This window comes from Coptis chinensis, chromosome 7 (assembly GCF_015680905.1).
Source record: "Coptis chinensis isolate HL-2020 chromosome 7, ASM1568090v1, whole genome shotgun sequence".
Classification (NCBI taxonomy): domain Eukaryota; kingdom Viridiplantae; phylum Streptophyta; class Magnoliopsida; order Ranunculales; family Ranunculaceae; genus Coptis; species Coptis chinensis.
This window is the reverse complement of record NC_141462.1, coordinates 34661240-34673260: the sequence shown is the minus strand read 5'-3', so window position 1 is coordinate 34673260 and position 12021 is coordinate 34661240. Positions and strand designations below refer to the sequence as shown.

The window sequence follows — 12021 nt, the reverse complement described above, 5'->3', positions numbered from 1 at the left end:
TCACTAGAATCCTAAATGCACATTTCACACGTACTTTGTGCACTTGAAACACTCAGAGCATTCCCTATGCTGGTGAAAAAGAGGGGGATGTGAAAATTTTCACCTCCTTTTGGTGCAAAACCAGTGCCCAATACAAAAGTGAAAAAGATTGTGACTATTTTCCCAAGTCATTCCTAGGGTGAAACCTTCAACCGAGATAGTAGCTGACTTGTGAATTTATGACGGGAGGTTGGATTCCGTCTCACGTGTGTGTTTTTTGTTTTTTAAAATGGATTTTTTTTTGGACGGAATGTTTCATTCCGTCTCGCATGATTTTTCGGTTTTTTTTAAAAATTTCAAACAGGATGTTTCACTCCGTCCAGAGCGTTTTTTCGATTTTTACGTCTAGACGGAATCTAACATCCCGTCCGAGACTATTTTTCACCTTTGCATTGTGCAGCTTCACCTTGCTTTTCACCAAAATGGTGATAAAAGGAGGAAAAACTGTCTACGTGGAGGTGATAAGAGGGGGGGAATGGGTAATTGCCTGAATCAGGCATAATAAATACACATTGTTCTCCAACCGGCCATGCCTTTCAATTTTGACTAATTCAACAGGTTTTTGACCCTTTTGCCCTTCCATACCACACTCTCTCTCCTCCTGCCACACTCTCTCTCCTCTTGTACTTTTGATGTTGACATGCACAGTCATATCTATCCATTAGATTCTCTTAGCGATACGTACCAGCGGTTAATGACCGTTGGATTTCAACCCAACAAAAATGAAAACGGACTTTAGCTATTGTGGGATCACGAACCAGCAACTTATGGATCTACTATCAGCAACTTTTACGTTGTTTTTGTTGTACGGATACGAGACAATATTTATCTCGTTTTTTGTGCCAACCTCAAAAAGTTTTTACAAAGCTCCAAAGCTACACTTTTTTCTCTGGTTCTTTTTTTTTGATCTTCTACTCTGTCTTCTCCTTTTCGATTTTTCTAAGGATTGTGATGGATGAAAAGAACTCAAACCTCGATAATGGTCAGTTTTGATGTTTGTTTAGTTGTCTTTAGTGTTGGTTTGTTTCTATGTAGGTTTATGTTTCGGTTTGCTTCTTTGCAGTTTTACGTAGAAGTGTGAGTGTTTTTTTATAAGATTTCCATAGTGGTTTATCATTTCCAAGTTGATTTTGTTGTCATAGTTATGGTATTTATACTAGGGTTATACAATGTCATAAATGTAGAACAATAAATGAAAGAACTTTACTGTCGTTTTATTAAAAGCTCCAACTTTTTATTGTGCTAACTTTGTATTTTTTCAGGTTCATTCGATATGCTTATTTATTATGATGGCGAGATGAAATCTGACAAGCATGGTGTGATGAATTATCTAAGGGGTGAGGTGAAATTGAGAGTGTTTGATGTGGATACTCCTTTTGAAGGATTCATGTGTCTTGTTGAAGCTGTGTCATCGCGCATAAGATTGGGTTTTTTCTGTTAGGTATTTGATGAACAAGTCCCCTTATAGAATCGATGAAGAAACCGACTACTTGAACATGATTAAGAAGTAGAAGAAGACTTCAACAAAAGCAATGAAAGTTTGGGTTATCAATGAAGCAATCGTCATCACACCATGTGGTATGAGAGCAGGACAAATTAGAAGATCAAGTCCTAGACAACCTACTGTGAAGAACAAAAAAGTTCGTACTAAGCTGTTTAAAATAGATAGTGTTACTCCTGGAAAAGGTGGTGGACAACATGGAGTGGAGAATAAACCGGCTAGTAGTGAGCTATTTAAACAAGAAATGGTTAGAAGTGCAAGTCCTGGATCAAGTTATGGAATTCCTAGTACGAAGAAGAAACAAGTTTGTAGTGAGCCGTTTAAACCTTCTCTGCGCCAAAAGAGTGCTTGTAATCTTTGGATCAAGTGGTGGAGAACATTGTATTAAGCAGAAACTCAATGAAGAAATTCCAATTACTGATTCTCCAAGGAAACAATCTTTTTTGAAAGAAAAAGTGCTAGCTCGACAGAAATATTCTTTCAATCAATTTAAACTTGTGGACGAACAAAATAGGTAAATCACTAATTTTATTTTAGTTATTCTTAGTTCCAGTAAATGGTTTGGTTGCTGACGGTTATAAACGATGTGTTCCCCAGACAGTTCGCTAGAACAACCTTCAACTGCAACTCGTCAATTGCAAGATGTGAAAAATGAAAATGTCCCACACAGCTTGGAAACGTTCGAAAAGGTCATGGCAGGTGAGGGATGGGGAACAAATAGTACACCTGTAAATATGTTAGTTACGCATAAATGTTTGTTCAATTACTCACATTTAGTAACCATTTTAGATTTGTTCCCAAAGGGAAGCTCAAGTGCAGTTGGTAGTTGCAAATCAATGGAAGAAAGGATACCTCTTCCAATTGTCATTGAAGGTGAGCAGTAAAAACATTACAGGGGGTAATTATAGTTTGAGTCGCTGATAGTCCATGCACTAATGGTTGACCTATTATAATGCAGAGGATGATCCCAATGGTATTGAAGATGCTGATCAACCAGACTATGAAGAGTTTGATTATGAAAATCTATATGGAGATACAGCTGACATTCTTGAAGAATACATAATTGCCAGTCCTCGAAGTAATGACGAGGTTGAATTTCAAAATAAAGATGAAGATGAAGTTCAAATACTAAATAATTTAGTTGATACAACTGACATTCCTAAAGAAAACATAATCGGCAGTTCTCAAAGTAATAAGGAGGTTGAATTTCAAAATGAATATGAAAATGAAGTTCAAATACTAAATGATTTAGTTGATATAGCTGACATTCCTCAAGAAAACATAATCGACAGTTCTCGAAGTAATGAGGATGTTGAATTTCAAAATGAATATGAAGATGTTGCTGCGGGTGAAGTTGTGGTAGTTGAAGATGATCAAGTTAAAGAATTCGATCATGATGATGGCGATATATGGTCGACTCCGAATCGAAGTCAAGAGTATTTGTAGGGGGACACACCTATGACAGTTGTGAATGATGGCGATGAGGAAGGTGAGATTGATTTCGAATTGGAGGGAATGGTTGATGCTAGGGTTATTGGTGCTAAAGATCTGAATTCTGAAGACCTACGTCAGGGATATGATCCTTTGTGTGCTTCTCATAGTCCAAAAACCACTACGAACCAAAGTGAGGTGGTAAATCCTTGTAAGGAGGGGTTGAAGTTTGTACCCCCTAAAGTAGGTCAGCACTACGCCACTGGAGATGATCTCGTGAAAGACATGAAATCTTATGCAATTGCACACATGTTTGATTTACGTCGTTGCAATACTACCTCCCAAAAGTTGGTAATCAAGTGTAAGGCAACTAACTGTCCATTTCATTTGTATGCAAAACCTGCAACTGGGTCTGATATGTGGGTGGTTATAACTTTTAGAGATGCACACACTTGTGCACAAGATAAGGATTTTTCTAAAAATTCACAAGCAGACGCAAAGTGGGTTTTAGAAATTGTTATGTCCAAGCTTAAGGACAATGAAGAACTGACTGCAAAGAACCTTCAGTTGGAGGTGAAACAGGCACAACTAACTGATGTGACATATAAAGTTGCGTGGAGGGCCAGAGAAATTGCATTAGAAAAGGTCAGAGTACTATTGGAACTGTCAGCAACTATGAGGATAACTAGTAGCAATATATAAAGTCTTATTACAATTCTATGTTTAGGGTATACTATGTACACCGAATTATTCTTTATAGTATGATATGAAGAACATGTATCATCTTTTCGATTAACTTGTATTTGTCATGGCGTGTAACTATTAGGCATATGTAACCTGAGCTGGTGTATTTTGTTTCGATGTAGATAAGGGGGCTTCAAATAATCATACGGATCTTTGCCAGTTTATTTTAAAGAACTAAAGAAAATTGATCCAGATTGCCACACTGATATAATAACAACAAGCGAGCACAGGTTTGAGCGTTTGTTTGTGAGCTATGGCGTAACTGTTCGTGCCTACAGAAGGTGCCTTCGTCCGTTGATTATGATCGATGGAACTTTCATGAAGGGCAGATACAAGTTTGTCATCCTAACTGCTCTTTCTGTTTATGGAGATAGTCATTGCTTTCCAATTGCAGTTGGTGTAGTCCCAAAAGAGAATAATGAACATTGGGATTGGTTTTTTCAAAAACTCAGAGATGTTGTAGTTGGACCTACAGATAAGTTTGTTCTATTATTAGATAGGCATACAAGCATTCTCCAGGTAGTGCCAAAAATTCTTCCAAATACGTACCATTGCTTTTGTGCACAACATATCTCCAACAATGTTAGCAAAGAAGACACCAAAGGGAGAGTTAAGGCCGCTGCAGAAACTTATAATAAAGCTGACTTTGTGAGAATCATGTGTCGCATTTGGTGTAGTGATAGTAAAGGTTACACAAAAATAATAAAGATTCTGAAGGAACAGTGGTCATTTGCCTATGCTGAAATGAGAAGGTATGGAATTTGTTATACAAATCATATCGAGAGTTGGAATAAGATGATTATGCCTGAGCGAGCTATGCCAATTACATCTCTGCTAAATGGTATTCGAATGAACATTATGAGGCACTTTTATGACTATCGGGTCATGGCTTCGAAGCTGAAGACAAAGCTGACAAAATCAGCTGAGGATGTAATCGTTTCCTCTCGTTATGTTAGTCGGCCGTTCACTACAATAAGGGCTAGTGAGTACGTATACTCGGTTACCAGCGTAAGGCACACAGATATAGTTGACCTACTAAAAAAATGTTGTACATGTGGTTTTTTTCAACAAGTTGGTATTCCTTGCAGCCATGCAATGAAGGCCATTGACGATGGTCGGTTTTATGTAAATGACTTCTGCCTGCCGTACTACTCAAAGGAAACGATGATGGATACCTATCAAGAGAATTAGACACCGATGAAGTGCAAAGAACAGTGGCATTGGGGAAGTCACAACATCATGGTTCGTCCTCCCACAGATGAGGTAATGCCTGGTAGGCCCCAAAAGAAGAGGAAACGTTCTAAAGGAGAGGGTGTGCCAGTGCAAAGGAGAAGGTGCAGCCGTTGTGGTTCCCTTGAACACAACAGAGCAACCTGCCTTAATACGACAGATGATGCTGCTTGGATTGACTTTTCAGCTGGGGTTCCGGCTGATTTTACCAACGAAGACAACATTTGAGTTAACCATCAGCGACGACTATAACTACTATTAGCAACTAATCTTCTAATGTTATTTGGATTTTCTTGGGCCTTTCAATGACTATGTAAGTTATTTGGGAATCAATGTAATGATATTTTGTTGTTGGGTATACTTGTAGGTGTTCTGTCTATTGAAGTTATCAATATGTAGGCAAAAAAATCAAATACTATAAAAAATACTATAAAATTAAAGATTAAAATTAACGCTACAATTGAAACACTTAGGATTGTATCTTGAAAATTAGAGACATTATCTAGGGCCGTTATCTAAACAAACCACTGAGTTCAAACCCTTTCAAAATAATATTATTTGGATTTTCTTTTGCCTTTCAATGACTATGTAAGTTATTTGGAAATCAATGTAATGGTATTTTGTTGTTTATACTTGTAGGTGTTTTGTCTATTCAAGTTATCAATATGTAAGGTAGGTAGCAAAAAAACAAATACTATAAAAAATACTATAAAATTAACGCCTCAATTGAAACACTTAGGATTGTAACTTGAAAATTATCTAAATAAATACTAATTTCAGGTGTTTTGTGTATTGTTTAGATACGTTATCTGAACAAACCACTGACTTCAAAATATTATGTTTATTAGAACGGAATAATAACAAACATATGAAAATGATAGCATTTCAATGTCCCCTAGTTCTTATCTTCAGCTATGTTCTCCTGCTGGTCAGCAGACCCATCTTCAGCATCTTTACCTTTGTTGTTTTCTACATCCTTAGTTGTTTCATCATGATTCACTTCATTTGGTTCAATGTTGAGTTGGTCCTTAGTAGCAGCTTCTGTATCCTCCTTCACTTGCTTAATTCCAGCTGTTGCATATGCTTCACTCTGTTGGCATTGGTTAGCCTCCACTTGGACCAACTTAGCAGCAGGTTCAACAGCCTCCTTAGTAGCAGGTTCAACATCCTCCTCAGCAGCAGGTTCAACATCCTCCTCAGCAGCACATTCAACATCCTCCTTAGCAGCAGGTTCAACATCCTCCTTAGTAGCAGGTTCAACATCCTCCGCAGCAGCAGGTTCAACATCCTCCTTCTCACATACAGCTGCATCTGCTTCACTTTGTGGGCATTGCACTGTCCCCACTTGGACCCACTCAGTAGCAGGTTTAACATACAGCTGCACTTCTTCACTTGTAGTTGCATCTGCTTCACTTTGTTGGCATTGCTCCGTCTCCACTTGGTTTAGAGTAGCAGGTTCAACATCTTTGTCCACTTGCTCACTTCTAGCTTCATCATCCTTTATCTCAGTAGCCGCTTCAGCATCCTTGAGCTCTTTGTCAATTACAGTTGAATCTGCTTCACTCTCTAGCTTTATGCCAATGTCAACTTGCTTCAGTACCTCTGTCCCAGTAGCTGCTACATCCTTGGGCACATGCTTCAGTACCTCTGTCCCAGTAGCTACTAGGTGCTGACTTTCTTCTGTCAACCTCTTTTCAAATTTTGTTCTCTTCTTAACCACTTCATCTGGATTTAATCCACAGGATATAATGTCCATTCCAATCCTCAGCCGCATTCTAAATGGTTGCATGTCAATATTGTTTACCCTCTCAGGAACACCTCTAAGAAGACTATCAATAAAGGCAAGGCAATATAACCCGGTTTGTTGGAATCTGGGTTGTTGTGTGACACTAACAAATTCACGAGCCCATGGTGTGTTCATATCAATGATGGAGCTTGGATCAACACACTGAGCACATAAGGAATCATTCTCTCCAAAGCTAGTTGTTCATCAGAAATTTGCTTTCCACCAAGAGAATCATAGGTGCACACTTTCATCTCTTTAAAGTTAAAGACATCAACAATCCAGTGACTACCATGAACTTGAAAAGGTACAATTACTCCCTTACCCTGTACTGGGTGTGGTTGATTTCTAATCCTTCCATCAATGGGTTCCAAATACTCTTTCACAATTTCATCTGTATGGTACAAACCATTAACCACTCTTTCCTCTGGGCTTGCAGCTCGAAAACTTGGGTCTTGTAGCTTATTCTTGAATATCCCATACTCTCTTATCATGAATTTCTACATCCACAAAGTGATGATTAAGCTTATCAAACTTAAGTAAGATTAGTGAGTAAGCTTCAACAGAAACTTAGTATTAAAGTATAGAGAACTCATAGCAAAGTAAACATCCTCCATAACAGTATACACTTCATCTTCCGGAATGGCATATTCCTTACAGTGCTGCTTATACCACCTTATCAATAGCTTGACATACAAGCTGAGAACCTATAAAATAATCAAATAGGAATTAGTAACAATTAACTTTCTGTAGTAGTTTACTTTGCACATTAATACCAAGTTGCTGATAGTTTTAGAGCAAATTACTTATGGTAGATTCATTACCTCACCATCCACCCATTGTCTTCCATGTAACGAATGAAAATTATGCACTGAAATAACTTGATCATACCCAAAAAGTCTCATATCAGGAGAGTTCTGTTGATTCTTCTTCCTACTGCACTTTCTCCAGTAATAATTGACAACATTTACCTCACCTGTGGTAGTTGTTTTCTTGTAAAAGGTTGATCACAGAGCAACCTTGATTAATGAGTCACAGTCTTTTCCCATCTTCTCTTCCCATAAAATAGTACTTTCTTTTCCCTGTTTTTTCTCCCTCCTCCTTCTACGGCCACTCTCTGCACTTTTTTTTTTATCCATTTCCTTCTCCATCTGAGTGTGAATGAGTACCACATCGGTCCTCCTCCGGCACCCGGCATCATGTTGACCATCGATTGTTCGATCATCATCTACGTACTGCCATATCATGTTCGATTGCTTACTCCTTCCGATGGTGATAGGTCGGCAATTCGTTATGTCGAGGAGAGCTCAGCCTTCCGGCTAATAGAGAAACAAAACTGAATTTTTCCATTTTCTATTCGGGACTTCTTCCCCATCAAGATCACCCGGGAGGAAGGATCAAAACAGATGCCAAAGGATATAATACCCCATCAAGATCCCTAGATGACAAAGAAAAGTAAAGGGAACATGATCAAGCATTGAAGATTCAAAGATAAGGTACTATAGTCGGGGTATGACCTCACTAATCTCCGCAAAGCACTTGCGACAAGCCCGACTCAAATTATTTTTGCCCTATTTGTTATTGTGCAACATCTTCATCTTCGTCGATTTCGGCTGGATCAACTTCCTTCTTTGTTTGGGTGTCTCGGCTTCCTTAAGCTTCGACTCCCCTTTCCCTTGTGTTCTCACCGATTTGATATTTTTTTTCTTCAAATTTTGCCTCTCACTAGCCTTTATAGCCTCATTTTTGGTTGCCCTAGATGACTGAACTCGAGTACCACAAACTTTGACCACTTTCCTTTTCTTTCTTTCATACTGAGCAGGTTTTGAAGTATCTCCCTCAACTTCAAGGCTTTGATCCTTGTCCAATGTTCTTTTTCTTTTATTTGAGGAACTAGGAGAAACCTCAAAGGTAACTTTCTTAGAAACAGATGAACTCCCTTTCTTAGGTTCTGAGTGAACCTTCTTCTGGGAAAACTTCTTCGGGGTAGACTTCTTCTGGGAAGACCTTGTTGGTGTTTTCAGTTTAGCATCAGAGTCTACATTGCTTGGCTTCTTTGGGCTTGAGCTTTTAGTTTTACTCCTTGTTCTAGCATCAGCACTTTTCATAACCTTAACCTCTAAACTTCTACTCCTTGTTCTACTCCAACTCCTTGTTCTACCCCTTGTTCCAGGCCCTTTCACAACCTCAACCTCTGAACTTTCCATACCACCTTTCAACCCACCATGAGCAATCTCTTGAATTATTGTTTCCATGCCAGTCCTTATTTCACTCTGGAGTATATCCCCAACAACCCTAACCTCCTTACTGACTTGTTTTAGATTAATCAGAGCACATAACAAAGAATATAAGTAAGATCCCACTTCAATATTTATAAACCACTACAGATACATTGTAGTGGCTGACATATCATATTTCCCAATAGTTCACTCATATATGAAACAATGCTGCAACATGCAGTTCCATAACAACACATTATCAGTGCTTCATATAACAACATGGGTCCTAACATCATTTGCAATTCCAATTCAAGACTATATAATAGGGTACCCATATCATATTACAACTTTCTATAACTTTTAAATAAGATTATATGAGTACTTCAAATGTCAAAAGGGTACCCATGTCAAACTGGTTACCCAAAAGGGTATCATGGGTACCCTATTATCATTCTGGGTTTAACATGCAAGATCCCACTTCACTATTTATACATTGTAGTTGCTGATATATAGTGTTTCACAATAGCTCACTCATGGTACCATAACATATTACTGCCTCATATATGAAACAATGCTGCAACATGCAGTTCCATAACAACACATTATCAGTGCTTGATTAACAACATGGGTCCTAACAACATTTGCAATTCCATTATCATATTACAACTTCTATAACATTATAAGATTATGTGAGTACTTCAAATGTCAAAAGAAAACAAGTTACTTACAAGGCCTTTAATTACTTTTGCCTGTCTTGAAAAAAGTTCCTCATTATTATATGTCCTGAACGAAGCTAGCAAGCAAAGACCACTTTGCATGGGTTGTTGCCCCAAAGTATCATTTAGCACTTCTTCATTCAGTTCTCCTTCAGAAAGATCTAGACTTTCCAACACCACTGCCTTCCCCTTAAGAGGCTGAAGCTTTTTCTAATAAGTATGTAGATGTATGTTTCTGGAAGGCAAGTCTACCCAATCTAGTATTCTGGGGAACCTACCATCAACTTGTCTCCGAGCCCCAAGAGATGGTATGTGAAGATATACCCAAATAACAAAACAAATTAAACAACCATAAACTGCGAAAGAATCCTTTCTAACACTCACCAGGTTAGACATGTCTTCCAAAGACTCTGCCAACATTTCAAACAGAGGTGTGCCCCAAGGAAAGCTGTCAAATGCATTTAAATTCTCGGCTAGATCAATATACCTCCCATCAATTGTCCTAGCAGATCCTGGAAGCACAACTTGCAACAGTATATACAACCTATTCAGCCTAAACACATCATTCTGACTTTCTTCACCAACACTGGATTTTGCCAAGTTTCTAGCTTCCAAATATTTACGTTTTTAAACCGTGGTTCCTTTAAAAAACCTTGCACGAAATTGGGATGGGATCTTGATGTCTGCCGTGTAGAATGAATTAGAAACCGGCTTCACACTAAGACCCATTATAAGAGCAACATCACTTTTCTTAAACACCAAATCCTTCTTACCGATTTGGTAGCAAAGTTTACCTACTTGGTGTCCCAAAACAATATACACTAGCGTAGTAGTGGTGTGCATTCTCTTGTTAATGCTTAAAATCTTCCCTCTCTTCAGTATTAAATGTCTTGAACAATTTATGCATTTTATCGAGTGACATACAAACAGTCAAATTAAGCTTTCTCATTTTTGAAAGATTGGAAATGGTTAAAAAATTAGGGATTTTGGGCGGTTTTTTTTTGTCCAAAAATGAACACTGAACAGTCCTTATACCCTCAAACATATTACTACCGACACGTGCCAGTTAAAGGTTAAAAAACCCATCATTTCTTCAATAGTTCGGCGAATAATTAATGTTATTGTATCGTTCCTAACACGTGGCAAAGATTTTTCCCGCCCAAACTAGATTCTTCATCTCACCAGTTTATCTTAGGACAGACATATTCTAATGTACTAACTATCAGCAACTTCTGAGTCTGGTCTTTTTACAAAGGGTGGGACATCCTAACATTTTGGCTATTTGTATAAGAAAACTTTTTAAATATTGAACTACGGAAAAGCATTAATATTGAACTATGGACAATACCTCCATTTTCAATATTGAACTACGGACAAGCTTGTAATAGAGTTGGGTGGGAACAATGGTGAAATATGGAACTGAGATGCTAGTATATGTTATTAAATGCTACACTTTTGCTTTACTTGATATTGAATAAAGGGTTTGTAACGCCCATATTTAAAATATACGTATTTATTTATTAATTTATTTGTTTATTTATTTAAAATTCGCTGGATTGGATTTGGGATATGTGGGCCTGGTTTCTGGGCTCGAGTCTGTATTGGGCTTAGGTTTCAAACCCCGATATATATTCATATTTTTCTAGAGAATAGGGTTTTGGAAGAAAATAAAAAAAAAAAATGGAGGCGGCTCGGTTGCTAGAGAGTTGGAGCGCAACGATTCGGACTATGATGCGAGCTAGCTTTGGGATTAGTTCTCACGTAGTTTTCTTCTATATTTCTTTTTCGCGATACAGGTGAGTAGTTATATTTTTACTCTATTTCACAAAAAGCTTTATTGTCGGGTTCATTTCGGTTTACATCTTTTCGTTATTTTTCGTGATCCTGTGGAATTATTGAACTATTGCGGCTTATTGGGGAACATTGAAGCTCGAAGAAGCGTCACCAATGCGGCCTTGAGCCCGAACAATCATTTGTATTGTATATTGTTGAAACTGTTGTACTGTTTTTGTGTTGGGATTAGATTTGTGAACTGAAAAAAATGTGGTTGGATTGGTTGTATTGGGAGGTTTGAATGCCAGATTTGGGTGGGGCTGTTCAAGCTCTATTCAAGCTTTGAACAGGCGCTAATGGCGTCGCCCAGAAAAAAGGAATGAAATCCTATTGATTTGTTTGAACTATTTTAGTTGGGATGTTGGTTATTGGTTGGTTATTGGTTGTGGAGGGTTGATTGGGGACTGGATAGTAGGGCGGATTGAAGCTTGGAGTCCGGCATTAATGGCGGCGAAAATCAGATCTAGATTTGATGAAGGGGGATCGAGGTAATGAATCAATTTTTTGTGTGTATTAATGTTGTTT

At 38.0% G+C, this 12021-nt stretch overlaps 1 protein-coding gene across 1 annotated transcript; it reads left to right on the top strand.

Moving 5' to 3' along the window:
* Window positions 1-2998: 2998 nt before the first annotated feature.
* On the top strand, window positions 2999-4906 carry LOC147487236 (uncharacterized). The gene is made up of 2 exons (XM_086573986.1): window positions 2999-3659; window positions 3909-4906. Exons 1-2 carry the CDS (start codon window positions 2999-3001, stop codon window positions 4904-4906), a joined length of 1659 nt encoding a protein of 552 aa, XP_086430112.1.
* The last annotated feature ends 7115 nt before the right edge of the window (window positions 4907-12021 follow it).

Excerpts from the sequence above, each read along its gene's own strand:
- LOC147487236 (XM_086573986.1), top strand. The coding sequence starts at position 2,999 with ATGACAGTTGTGAATGATGGCGATGAGGAAGGTGAGATTGATTTCGAA. Across the intron at positions 3,660-3,908 it reads AGCAACTATGAGGATAACTA|ATTGCCACACTGATATAATA; the intron begins GTAGCAATATAT and ends AAATTGATCCAG.